General features: G+C 44.1%; 1 protein-coding gene across 3 annotated transcripts in view; it reads left to right on the top strand.

The window, feature by feature from the left end:
- Positions 1–14,811, top strand: part of AUH (AU RNA binding methylglutaconyl-CoA hydratase) — a 399,227-nt gene that overhangs the window by 149,571 nt on the left and 234,845 nt on the right. For all 3 annotated transcript variants that reach the window (XM_073632885.1, XM_073632878.1, XM_073632892.1), the window contains exon 5: positions 7,892–7,984. In XM_073632885.1, coding sequence (XP_073488986.1) covers positions 7,892–7,984 — 93 coding nt within the window. The remainder of the gene's footprint in view (positions 1–7,891; positions 7,985–14,811) is intronic.

Consider the following 14,811-nt stretch of genomic DNA (forward strand, 5'->3'; position numbering starts at 1 on the left):
CCTCCCAGTCGGCCCTCTGCTCCACCGATTTCTCCAGTCCTTGATGCTCCAGAACCCATGCAGCTTGGCTTGCTTCGTCCCTCCTTGACTCCCGAAGAGAAGTTACGCAGACGTGCTCATAATCTGTGTCTCTACTGTGGGGAATCGGGGCACTACGCAAGCGCCTGCCCCTATAAGACGCGTAAGTGTCATTCTTCTGCTCGTATGTGTGCAACTATCATGCCAAAACCTAGTACTCACCTTACCATCTCTGTCACTTTGCAGCTTCCAGGAAAGGCTATTCAGGTACCAGTCATCATTGATTCCGGAGCATACAGCTGCTTCATCGACCTGGCCTTTGCGGCCCAGCATGATATACCACTTCGACCCAAGACCCAGAGTCTTGCTGTACACCTTGCAGATGGTTCCGTCCTCCGTTCCGGTCCTGTCATTCAGGAAACTGTTCCTCTAGTAGCTATCATGGATTCTCAGCACCAAGAACTCCTCTGTTTAGATGCCATCTCCTCACCTCTCTTCCCTATCATCCTTGGAATGCCGTGGCTACAAGCCCACAACCCCCGTATTAACTGGGCTTCAGGAAGAGTTGAGTTTCCTTCTGAGTACTGTCAACAGCACTGTCTGCAAGGACTCCCCAACTTCTCTGCTTGCATCCCGATGCCGAATTACACCAAGCTATCCCAGAACCCTACCGAGACTTCTCGGATGTTTTCAGCAAGAAAGGTGCAGAAATCCTTCCCCCACACAGGCCCTATGACTGCCCTATAGAACTGTTACCCGGAACCGAGGTAACCTTCGGAAGGATCTTTCCGTTAACAGAGCAGGAATTAGACACATTAAAGAAATATCTTGATGAAAACTTGGAAAAGAAGTCCATCCGCCCGTCCACATCTCTGGCTGGTGCCAGCATATTCTTCGTAGAAAAGAAGGATCATTCTCTTCGACCATGCATTGATTATCGAGAGTTAAATAAGATAACGATTAAAAATCACTACCCGCTACCCCTGGTGCCTGAGCTATTCCAGAGGCTGGGAACTGCAACTGTCTTCACGAAATTGGATCTTCGCGGAGCCTATAACCTAATCCGTATCCGAGAGGGGGACGAGTGGAAGACCGCTTTCCGTACTCGTTTTGGGCATTTCGAGTATCTCGTTATGCCCATCGGTCTTTGTAACGCCCCAGCAACATTCCAACATTTTGTTAACGACATCTTCCGTGAATTTCTGGATCTTTACGTTATCGTCTACCTTGATGACATCCTCATTTTCTCCTCTTCATTGGCTGACCATCGCAGGCACGTCCGGAATGTCCTTGCTCGGCTCAATCAACACGGACTGTATGCTAAGCTTGATAAATGCGAGTTTGAACTCCAATGCATTCAATTCCTGGGCCTCATCATTTCAGTTGAGGGCATCAAGATGGACCCTCAAAAGGTGTCCGCCATCCTGAACTGGCCTGCACCCACAGACAGAAAAGGGATTCAACGCTTCATTGGATTTTCCAATTTTTATAGAAAATTCATCAAAGACTTCTCTAAAATTATCTCCCCCATTACGGAACTAACAAAGCAGGGAACCCGATTCTGCTGGACTCCCGGGGCACAATCGGCCTTTGAGAAATTAAAAGAACTATTCACATCGGCCTCCATCCTCAAACACCCTAACCCTGCCTTGCCATTTGTTTTGGAGGTCGATGCCTTAGAAATCGCAGTAGGGGCAGTACTCTCCCAACGTCAAGGCCCCAAGGCTCTCCTATTCCCAATAGCTTTCTTCTCACGTAAACTCTCTGTGTCTGAAAGGAACTACGACGTTGGAAATCGGGAGCTTCTGGCCATCAAAACGGCTCTGGAGGAGTGGCGCTATCTTTTGGAGGGTGCTGTACATCCCATTCTAATTTACACCGACCACAAGAACTTGGAGTATCTGAGATCCGCCAAGAGACTAAGACCACAGTAAGCTAGATGGGCACTCTTCTTTTTCCACTTTCAATTCCACATTACTTACAGATCTGGCTCTAAAAATGTTAAACCGGACGCACTTTCCCGCATGTTCCATGACTCCAAAGAGACCATTCCTCTGGACACTATCCTGCCTGCGGGAAATGTTTTATTCCTTCAAGGGTATTTGATCTCTAGAATAAGGCAAACTTGTACAGGAATACCCCAACCTGCTGAGACCAGCCTAAGAGATGGTTTGCTATGGCACAAGGGCAAGATTATGGTCCCCAAGGACCTTAGGGTGCCGGTACTGGAGCTTTGCCATGACCACAAGCTGGCAGGTCATTTCGGGGCCCTGAAGACAGCCGAACTGGTACAGCGCACCTTCTAGTGGCCACAATTAGCCGATGATTGTAAGAGTTACGTCAATTCCTGTCACACTTGTGCCCCAAGTAAAAGTAACCGGACAAGGGCCTGGGGCTTATTGAAACCCTTACCCATCCCTGACAGACCCTGGAAAATGATCTCGATGGATTTCATCGTGGAACTCCCCCCCCCGATCCGAAGGCTTTTCTACCATCTTTGTCATAATAGATAGATTGTCCAAGATGGCACATTTTCTTCCAATGAAGGGCACACCCTCAGCCATGGAAACGGCGCAGATATTTATCAAGGTTCACCTCCAGGTTTTGGAAAGCTCTGTGTGGTTCCCTTGAAATTGAACTGTCGTTCTCTTCGGCCTACCATCCCCAGACAAACGGCCAGATGGAAAGAACCAACCAGACCTTGGAGCAATACCTCCGTTGTTTCTCTGCCTTTTCCCAGAATGACTGGGTCTCTCTGTTGCCAGTTGCGGAATTCTCTTACAATAATTCTCTGCATTCAGCCATCAATCAAACGCCATTCTTCCCCAACTATGGATTCCAACCCTCATTTTTACCCAGCTCTATACCCGAATGTTCCATTCCTGCAGTGTCCGAAACAATGGAGTTCTTCTCTGCCAATAGCAAGCTTTTGCATGAGACCATGGCCAAATCCCAGGCCTATTATGAACAGATGTTCGACAAAAAGAGGCGTGGGGAACTTATCTTGGAACCTGGCAATCAAGTGTGGTTGTCCACAGCTAACTTAAAGGTGGCTTTCCCCTCTAGGAAACTGGGGCCTAAATTTATGGGGCCCTTCCCGGTAAGGAGGAAGGTAAATGACGTCACGTATGAGCTCAACCGGCCTGATTCTTTTAGAATACACCCGGTTTTCCACGTGTCCTTGCTGAAATCGGCCGCTCCTAATCACTTTACTGACCATAATACCAGTCCACCTGAACTCGTCATGATTGATAACGAGGAGGAATTCGAAATTGAGGCAATTCTGGATTGCAGGAAAAGACGCAATCAAATCCAATATCTCATCAAATGGAAGGGGTATGGACCTGAGGACAATTCCTGGGAGCCTGAGAGTAATCTTCACGCTAAGGAACTGTTGCAAGCCTTTAAAAATTCACATGCAACCAGACTGGCCCAGCTGGGCATCCGGAGGCTGCCCTTGAGGAGGGGGCACTGTCAGAGAGCTCACCTCGGTAGGCAGGGTGCTCATTGTGGTGTGCGTCGGGGTGCATCCCGTTCCCGTTGGTCCTGTTGCGTGCGCTCCTTGTGGCACTGGTATGCATCTTCCGGTCAGGCCTGGTGTGTGTGCGGGTGTGCGCGGGCGTGTGCGGGTGCACGTGCCTGTGCGTGCTGGTGCGCGCGCGCCATTTGGTGCCAATCTGTCTATTTAAGCTGGCCTCACTCTCTGATCAGTGCTGCCTGATCAACAGCTCTGCCGTTCCTTGTACCTGTTTCCTGTGCCTGTAAAACTAGATCTCCTGACTACCCGGCTTGTCTCCTGGACTCCTCTGAACTCTGCCTGCACCTGACCTCTGGCCTGTCTGACTATTCTTCTGCCTGCTCCATTGTACCTCGTTGCCTGCCTGTTGCCGAACCCAACCATGTCTCCTGATCACCCTGTTCAGTCTTGTTGCCTGTGTTCCAGCCTGCACCTTGCTGCTTAAGGATTGCTCATCCACCTGCATCTGGACTCTGTTACCAGGCTCCCATACCACTCCGTACTCCTGTGCTTCCTGTATACTCTACCAGGGGACGCGAGTCGAACGCGTAAGAGAGCCCAAGCGTACTCACCGGTCTGGTAAGTGAGAAGTCTGATATGGTCTAAGTTTCTACCTCCTGTCTTTTCTTTATGGTGAGTGCTTGGTTGTCCTCAGGGTACGTATCTCAAAAGCTCACAAAGTAAGACTGTACGGGGGGGTTATGGAACTTCATGATCAATCCCTGCCCCAATATTATGGAATAATGCAGTTCCATATAAAGAGCTTACCCATTATTGAACATAACTGCACCTTTGGTGACAAATGGTGCAAGGTTTTGACACAAATATCTCAGAATTACATGGTTATAGTAACTTGAAGAAGTAAAACTGCAGCTTTGCCAAATCTATAGGGAAAGGTCAGCATTGAAACTCTCTGAAAGATAAAAATGGGAAAGAAGATAAGAAATTAAAATTTCTTTTCCTTTGGACGGTGACATAAATGATTTGTGAGGGACCACAAGAAGAACAAAAACCCCATGGTGTTTAATTTAGAGGGGTAAACCACAAGAAACCCCCCTCATAAACTTCTCCTCATATATCTTGTAAACCTAAAGAACAGGTTTTTCGTGAAGGACTTGCATTTTAGCCCACATCTGAATTTATTTAATTTTAGTTTGACAGTGATTTGTTCAGATTTGTATGTATGCCTAAAGTTTACTGTAACGGAAGGCCAAACCTTCTTTTACATTTTGGAAAGGGTACAGAGGGATTAGAACACCAATGAGGCTTTTTATTGCTTTCTGTGTCCCATTTTAGGGAGATATACCTTCTCTATTTGTTCTGAAAACCATTATTACCGAAAGTAAACGCAAAAGAAAATCCTAAATTTTGAGTGGTCATCAGAACAGAAATAGAGGGGAATCTTACAATGGGCAGATTCGTTCTGGTGAGCTTAGTGACCATCAGGGATTTTCCTCACTATTGTGGCTATGGGACAGGAAGTTGAGGAAAATCTCCCCAATGGGACACAGATGGTATAAAAAAAATTGACAGTGTCGATTGACCTCCCTTACTCTACTAAAAATGAAAAAATTAAATCCTTCAATTCTATTTATTTTAAAATTAAACAATATTTTTATCAAAAAGGTTATTCTGGTTTTGAATCTGGGAATATAAGTCAATTCATGGTCAAAGGTGGCACTGGTATGCACTGGCAGGTGGCACGGCAGGTGGCACTGGTGGGCACAGATACTTGGGTGATTCTCACCCTGTTCGGGACCATTGTCCTTCCTGACAAAAGCCAGTTATCAGCTTTTTCTTTCTGCTCACACTGTCAGCGTGAGCAGAAAAAAAGCCGATTACCGTTCTTTTGTTTACATCACGTGATCAGCTGCCATTGGCTGACAGCTGATCACGTGGTAAGGGGCCGGGATTGGCCGATCCGATTTGTGCTCAGCCAAGTCTCATTGACTAGGTGATCACAGAGCGTGCCACATGGGGCGCGCAGGCAGCTCATGCACGGGTGGACGTCATATGACGGCCTCCCGGCAATTAAGGTCCACGCTGAAGCCGTCATTTGACTATAGCGAGGATGGGAAGCGGTTTATATTCTGTATATATACTGTATTTGCGCAGCAGTCGTTCAAATGCAATTTTCACTTTAATGAATTAATAAAAACTAACCAGTAAAGTTAGCCCATTTTTTTGTATGATTTGAAAGATTTTACGCTGCGAGAATCATGATCTTTTTATTCTAAGCAAAAAAATCGTGATTCTCATTTTGACCAGAATCGTGCAGCTCTACCCATATATTATATAAATTTATTACACACACAGTGATATAGTTTAGGCATTTCTTTCTTTTCATTTTGATAATTATGGTTTACAGCTAGTGAAAACCCAAAATTCAGTATCTCAGAAAATTTGAATATTACATAAGACCAATAAAAAAAGGATTTCTAACACAGTAATGTTGCCTTACTGAAAAGTATATCCATGTACATTATAGTATGCACTCAATACTTGGTCAGGGCTCCTTTTGCATGAATTACTACATCAATGTGGGGTGGCATGGAGGTGATCAGCCTGTGGCACTGCTGAGGTGTTATGGAAGTCCAGGTTGCTTTTGATAGCGGCCTTCAGCTCATCTACGTTGTTTGATCTGGTGTCTCTCATCTTTCTCTTGTCAATACCCCACAGATTCTCTATGGGGTTTAGGTCAGGCGAGTTTGCTGGCCAATCAAGCACAGTTATACCATGATCATTGAACCAGGTATTGGTACTTTTGGCAGTGTGGGCAGGTGTCAAGTCCTGCTGAAAAATTAAATCAGCATCTCCATAAAGCTGGTCAGCAGAGGGAAGCATGAAGAGCTCTAGAATTTCCTGGTAGAGGGCTGCGCTGACTTTAGACTTGATAAAACACAGTGGACCAACACCAGCAGATGACATGGCTCCCTAAATCATCACCGACTGTGGAAACTTCACACTGGACCTCATGCTTGGATTCTGTGCCTCTCCACTCTTTCTCCAGACTCTGGGACCTTGATTTCCAAATGAAATGGAAAATTTACTTTCATCTGGACTTTGGACCACTGAACAACAGTCCAGTCCTTTTTTCTCCTTAGCCCAGGCAAGACGCTTTTGACGTTGTCTCTGGTTCAGGAGTGACTTGACACAAGGAATGCGACAGTTGTAGCCCATATCCTGGATATGTCTGTGTGTGGTGGCTCTTGAAGCACTGACACCAGCCGTAGTCCACTCCTTGTGAATCTCCCTTAAATTCTTGAATGGCCTTTGCTTCACAATCCTCTCAAGGCTGCGGTTATCCATGTTGCTTGTGCACCTTTTTTCTACCACGCTTTTTCCTTCCACTCAACTTTCCATCAATGTGTTTGGATTCAACACTCTGTGAACAGCCAGCTTCTTTTGTGACTTACCCTCCTTCTGGAGGGTATCAATGACTGTCTTCTGGACAACTGTCAAGTCCGCAATCGTCCCCATGATTGTGTAACCTACTGAACCAGACAGAGAGACCATTTAAAGGCTCAGGAAGCCTTTACAGTTTTTCACTAGCTGTAAGCCATAAACATCAAAATTAAAAGAAAGAAATGCTTGAAATATATCACTCTGTGTGTAATGAATCTATATAATATATGAGTTTCACTTTTTGATTTGAATTACTGAAAACAATAAACTTTTTGATGATATTCTATTTTTTTGAGCTGCACCTGTATGTTTTTTTCCATCAGTATTGTTGTCACTATTTACCTAAAGAAGGAGCTTATTTAGACTCTGGAGCTGTTTTGTGTACAGTATTATTATTATTATTTTTAAACAGGATTTATATAGTGCCAACAGTTTGCGCAGTGCTTTACAACCTGAGGGCAGACAGTACACTTACAATACAAATCAATACAGGAGGGATCGGAAGGCCCTGCTGGTTAGAGCTTACAATCTAGAAGGGAGGGTCAAGTGGAAACAAAAGGTAATAACTGTGGGGGGTGAGCTGATGGAGAAAATGAAAATACAGTTAGGTGTGGGTAGGGTAGGCTTCTCATTCTTATAGTCAGTATTTGTGACTACTAAATGGCATTCTGTTGTGTTGGTGACATTTTGTTTTTGAAGCACAGTAGTAGGAGCACTCTGAACTGAACACAGAATTTACTAATTTATAATGTGTCATCTGAAACAGAGTGGTTTGGCATTCTTGAGTTTACACAATGACTACTTCACATCTATTTATAGCCAGCAAGTGTCCATTTTGTCTACTAATGTTTTCAATGAGCGTGGTATTCCTTCCTCAGGTTTATATGATACATAATTTTTTAGGTACTTGCTTCCATTATATTGTAATTCTTTTGCTTTGTTTTTCCTTAGCAAACCTTCCAATGCCAACCATTGCTGCCTTGGATGGAGCAGCTCTAGGGGGAGGCTTAGAGATGGCTTTAGCCACTGACATCATAGTGGCAGGTAAGGTCAGTTACAAAATTACTTCTTATTGTTAGATTAAAAAAGGTTCATCTGGATTTGTTTTATTTTGATTTGTGTTACTCTGCTAATCAATAATATAATGACAAATATAGCCTAAAGTGGTATTAAAGTCTAAGTTTTTGTTCCTTTTTTCTTTAACCACTTCAGCCCCGGAGGATTTGGCTGCTCGATGGCCAGAGCACTTTTTACAATTTGGCACTGCGCTGCTTTAACTGGTAATTATGTGGTCATGCAATGCTGTACCCAAACTAAATTTGCGTCCTTTTTTTCCCACAAATAGAGCTTTCTTTTGATGGCATTTGATTGCCTCTGCGATTTTTTATTTTTGCGATAAAAACAAAAAAAGACAGAAAATTTGGAGAAAAATTTTATAAAAAAAAATTAATAAACTAAATTTCAGTCATACATTTAGGCCAAAATGTATTCAGCCACATGTCTTTGCTAAAAAAAAAAAATGTCAATAAGCATATATTTATTGGTTTTCGCAAAAGATATAGCGTCTACAAACTAGGGTACATTTTCTGGAATTTACGCAGCTTTTGACTACCTATCTCATTTCTTGAGGTGCTAAAATGGCAGGGCAGTACAACCCCCCCCCCCCCTCATATGACACCATTTTGGAAAGTAGACACCCCAAGGAAATTGCCGAGAGGCACGTTGAGCCCATTGAACATTTAATTTTTTTGTCACTGATTGAAAAAAAAAAAATTACACAAAGTTGTCACTAAATGATTTATTGCTCACACATGCCATGTTTATATGTGGAATTACACCCCAAAATGCATTCTGCTGCTTCTCCTGAGTGTGGGGATAACTCATGTGTGAGACTTTTTGGGAGCCTAGCTGCATACAGGACTCCGGAAACCAAACACCGACTTTAGGATTTCTAAGGGTGTAAATTTTTGATTTTCACTCCTCACTACCTATCACAGTTTCGAAGGTCATAAAATGCCAAGATAGCTCCAAACCCCCCAAATGACCCCATTTTGGAAAGTAGACACTCCAAGCTATTTGCTGAGAGGCATGTTGAGTCCATGGAATATTTTATATTTTGCCACAAGTTGCGGGAAAATTACAATTTTTTTTTTGCACAAAGTTGTCACTAAATGATCTATTGCTCAAACATGATATTGGCATATGTGAAATGACATCCCAAAATACATTCTGCTGCTTGTCCTGAGTATAGGGATACTACAGGTGTGAGACTTTTTGGGAGCCTAGCTGTATACAGGACCCCAAAAACCAAGCACAGCCTTCAGGCTTTCTAAGGGCGTAAAATGGTGATTTCACTTCCTCACTACCTATCACAGTTTCAGAGGCCATGAAATGACAAGATAGCACAACCCCCCCCCCAAATGACCCCATTTTAGAAGAAGACACTTCAAGCTATTTGCTGAGAGGCATGTTGAGTCCGTGGAATATCTTATATTTTGCCACAAGTTTCGGGAAATTACAATTTTTTTGTTTTTACACAAAGTTGTCACTAAATGATATATTGTTGAAACATGGCATGGTTATAGGTGGAATTACATTCTGCTGCTTCTCTTGAGTATGGGGATACCACACGTGTGGGACTTTTTGGCAGTCTAACCACGTACAGGACCCCGAAAACCAATCACTGCCTTCATGCTTTCTAAGGGCGTACATTTTTGATTTCACTCCTCACTGCCTATCACAGTTTCGGAGGCCATGAAATGCCCAGATAGCACAAAACCCCCCCAAATCACCCCATTTTGGAAAGTAGACCCCCAAGCTATTTGCTGAGAGGCATGTTGAGTATTTTGCAGATCTTGCTTTTTGTCACAAAGTTTTGAAATCTGAAAAAAGGAAAAAAAAAAAATTCTGTTCTTTCTTCATTTTCAAAAATAAATGAGATCTGCCTCACCATGCTTGTGTTCGCCTTTGTGCGTGAGCACGGGGGGACAGGGATGCCTTTTCTCTCCTCTGCCCTCAAAGCATCTGACCACGCCAAGATCGGTGTGATAAAATGCTTTGCCAATTTCCCAATGGTGCTGTTTATGTCTGGCGAAACCTAAGTCATGAAATGCTTGTAGCTTCCGGTTTCTTAGGCCATAGAGATGATTGGAGCTGTTCTGGTCTCTGATCAGCTCTATGGCCGGCTACATTCTCGGGTTCGCTGTTGGGACAGGAAAGGCCGAGAAAACCATGGAAGACAGTGGGAGGGAGGGGACGTTGCCTCCCGCTGCTTGCAAAAGCAGTCTAGAGGCTAATTAGCCGCTAGGATTGCTTTTACATGAAAGCCGACCGCTGGCTGAAAAGAATGATATCAAGATGATACCTAAACCTGCAGGCATCATTCTGGTATAACAACTCAAAGTCCAGCAACATAACAGTACGTTGCTGGTCCTTGTTGTGCATACATTGTAATGTTCTTTTTTTCATGCAGCCTGTGAGCTGAACGAAAAAGAGATTGATCGGTGGGTATGCCAAACATTAGAATACCGCCCTTCATCCACCCACTTCTAATAATGGGCATACATGCACCATTTTTTTTTTTTTTTAACTGTCGTGGTGAAATCACCTCCTACAGCGCTGGAGTTGCTGATTTAGGTATCATGGGAGCAAACGCTGTTGCTGTCAAGATAAATAAATCTGTGCTGCAGCTGAATGACATACCCAAAAACAAAAAAATGGTTAATAATAAGACAGTAAACAGTAAATTATAAAAGAATTACATACCTGAAAAGCAAACATGATAAAACATAGTAACAATAAAACATTGCATTGTAGAATACAGTAAAAAAGAGCAGAACAATAGAGCGAGAACAATAAAATGACAACTATTTTTGGTTGTTATATATAATTTATTTATTTTAACTTTTTTTTTTTTTTTTTTACACTTTTATTTGTAACTGTAATGGTTGTAACGGTTCGGTTCCAGGTTCGGGTCTCCCAAAATGCAATGGCATCTTTGGAGAACCTGTGAAAGTGTGTCCTAGTCTGTGCAGTGCTGTACCCTACGCTAATATTCCACTAGTGTGTGGTAGCTTTCAAAACATTCACCAGTGCAAAGACCAGGATGGTCAGGACAGGAGGGACAATAATAGCGCGTGTCACGCCTATATCCGTGCTTTCTACACACATGACATTTTCTTTGGGGGGCTCGTTGGGTAGGGATACCAGGGAGGAGATACGGAAAATGCTTCGCATGCAGCCGGCTTACTGCATTTGGATTGGGAAGTTGGGCCACGGTACCGTCTGGAAACAGAAGGGCTGTGATGATCTCTTCCTGGAATTTAAGGAAGGATCCAGTTCATCCTGAAGCTTTGTATAGCACATGAGTATTCAGCAGAGCCAATTGAAAAAAGTATACAGACACTTTTGTACCAGCGTCTGGCCTTACGGGCAATTAGGTACAGCGCCAACAACTGGTAGTTGAGGTCCACCCCTCCCATATTAAGGTTATACTAGTTCACTCAGAGGGGTATCTCCACAACACCAGTTGCCGTGAAGGGAGGACAGAATGAAAACATTCCGATTATTCCTCTACTTCACAGCAAGCGAATTATTACACTTCAAACAGGCTCTCTGCCCCAGCCTAAGACGGGAATCTACAAGCCGCTGGGGTAAGCCCCGGAGATTAGATCGCACGGTGCCACATGCGCCAATTCCATGATCAAACAAGTGAATAAAAAATGACACGCTCGTGTAATAATTGTCCACATATAAGTGTTACCCCTTTCCGAATAAAGGTGACACAAAGTCCCACACAATCTTACCAGCGCTCCATATGTAATCTGGGCAGTTCTCTGTCTCTACCCGACTATCTCTTCCCTCGTAAACCATAAAGCTATATGTAGAGCCTGTGGCCCTGTCACAGAACTTATACATCTTGACCCAATATCTGGCACGCTTGCTGGGATGACACTGTTTGAAAGACAAGCGTCCAGAAAACTTAATCAGGGACTCATCAATGCAGACAACTTGATGGGGAGTAAACACGGCTGCAAACTGTTGGTTGAAGTGGTTTACGAGGGGCCAACTTTTATAGAGCCGATCGTATCCAGGGTCACCCCGAGGATGACAGAGTTCATTGTCACTGAAGTGCATGAACCGCAAGATCTACTCGTATCGTGCTCTGGTCATGGAGGCAGAGAACACGGACATATGGTGAATTGGGTCAGTGGTCCAACATGACCGCAACTCACTCTTTTTAGTTATGTTCATGAGGAGGGATAGGCCCAGAAAGATCTTAAATTCGGAAACCGTAATAGGTTTCCAATTTCTGACAAGGGTGAAATGGGGATTAGCGGCGATGAACTGACCAGCATACAAATTGCTTTGGTTCACAATAGATCTATAGAGATCTTCTGTGAAAAACAGCAAAAAAAAAAAAAAACAAGTGACGTAAAATCAACCGTTTCCACCTGAATTCCGGGTTGGCCAGTGAATGGGGGAAGTACGGGTGCTGCAGAAGTGGTGGGCTCCCAATTGGGATTGGCAAATGCAGCAGGAAGGGCACTATGGGCTCGATGGGCCTGTCTTTGTCTTCTTGGTGGCTGCGGAACACTAGTTGCTATCCACCTCACCAGCCTGAACTGCACTTATGGGACTCGCCACATCACCACGTGTTACTGCAGTACTGGTTTGACTACGACCAGGATGTACTAGGCCGCTGGTGCTTGCCAGTTCACCAGAAGGATGAGCGGCACTAGTACTGGCTCTCTGCTCCATATGAGAGCCCTGCAGTTCTTGCACCTCAACGACAGCAGAAGAACAGGGTTGGGTATGCCTGACCTTGGTAGGGACCACAACTCCGTCATCAGAGCGTCAGGTCATGTGTCAGGGTGCCGCTGCTGTCTACAGGATCGTATTCTGAGCCTGAGTCTGACAGATGAGTGACTTCCTCTTTACTATCTGTTATACTCAGAAACATGTAGGCCTCTTCACCTCTTCACTAGTGTACCTTCGATTTGACATTTTGGTCTCTAAATTTACTGGTACACTAGTAGTGAGACTCACAGGAAAAAGAGTTCCTGACTGTCAGCGACTGAATCAAACGCTACCAAAAAAAATGTTAGCATTCGCAGGGATCAGGCCTGACTCTGCAAACGCTGCAGTTATGTGTGTTGTGTTTTTGTAAGTGACAGTGATTAATTGATACTGCGCTTGGGTGGGCTGGGCTGTGCGGAGGGGCTAAACGCAGGTGCTAGCAGGTATCTAGGCTGATCCCGCTAACACTGCATTTTTGGGAACCCTAAATTACTGGGGACGCTAGTATAGATATGATCAGATATTGATCCGTTCAGACACTATACTACTAAGGGAGGTGCATGGTGCGTCCGTGGGTGTTAGCGCTACTGGCACTCATCTGACGCTGCCTAGTGCGCTGCAGACCCTGACTGATGCTAAAACCTAACTGATATCACCCGCCAGGTGATCAGGATGTTAAACCTTTATTGGGTAAAATACGGCGGGTGCCCTGATGCTATAAAAAACAAACTAACTAACCAGCATCACCCGTAACACTAATACGGTAATCACTGGTGACAGGGGGTGAAAAAGTTAACTAGGGGGCAATCGGGGTTAAAACCTTTATTAGGTAATATATGGGGGTACCTGATGCTATAAAAACGGTGAAACTAATCAACTAACTGGCTAACTAGCGTCACCCGTGACACAAATACGGTGATCGATTAGTGACACTGGCAATGGGGTGAAAGGGTTAACTGGGGATGATCAAGGGGTTATACCTTTATTAGGGGGGTTTAGGGGGTAACCTAGACCCAACGGGGCCTACTACTAACTGCACTAACGCTTATTTCAGTCACAAATTACACCAATGCAGTGATCAGTGAAAAATCTGAAAACTGCAATTGGTGACACAGTGACAGGGAGTGAAGGGGTTAACTGGGGGGGGGTGATCGGGGGGTGGCAAGTGTACCTATGTGTTAGTGTAGTGTTGGTGCAACTCACGGTTAGATGTTATCTCTCCTCTCGCTCTCCTCTCCACGAGGAAAGGTGACTTCACTTCCTCCTGCCCGTGTTTACACTTACACAGACAGGGGAAGGTTTTCATTCGTTAGGAGCGATCACCAGTCCAGACCATTAACCGGTTCAATACAGGGCAATTTCACCCCCTTCCTTCCCAGGCCAATTTTTAGTTTTTAGCGCTGTCGCACTTTAAACGTCAATTGCGCGGTCGTGCGACGTTGTACCCAAAAAAAATTGACGCACTTTTTTCACCACAAATAGAGCTTTCTTTTGGTGGTATTTGATCGCCTCTGCGGTTTTTATTTTTTGTGCTATAAACAAAAGAAGAGCGACAATTTTGAAAAAAACACAATATTTTTTACTTTTTGCTATAATAAATATCCCAATTTTTTTTTAAAAAAACAAATTTTTTCCTCAGTTTCGGCCGATACGTATTCTTCTACATATTTTTGGTAAAAAAAATCGCAATAAGCGTATATTGATTGGTTTGCGCAAAAGTTATAGCGTCTACAAAATACGGGATAGATTTATGGCATTTTAAAAAAATATATATTTTTTTATTTTTTTAGCAGCGATCGCGATTTTTTTTCATGACTGCGACATTATGGCGGACACATCGGACACTTTTGACACATTTTTGGGACCATTCACATTTATACAGCGATCAATGCTATAAAATTGCATTGATTACTGTGTAAATGTGACAGGCAGTGAAGGGGTTAACCACTAGGGGGCGGGGAGGAGTTAAGTATGTTTCCTAGGGAATGATTCTAACTGAAGGGGGAGGGGACGCTCAAGGGGAGGAGACCGATCAGTGTTCCTCCGTTCTGGGAACACAGATCGCTCTCCTC

The sequence above is a fragment of the Aquarana catesbeiana genome, linkage group LG01, assembly GCF_042186555.1.
Source record: "Aquarana catesbeiana isolate 2022-GZ linkage group LG01, ASM4218655v1, whole genome shotgun sequence".
NCBI classification, from domain to species: domain Eukaryota; kingdom Metazoa; phylum Chordata; class Amphibia; order Anura; family Ranidae; genus Aquarana; species Aquarana catesbeiana.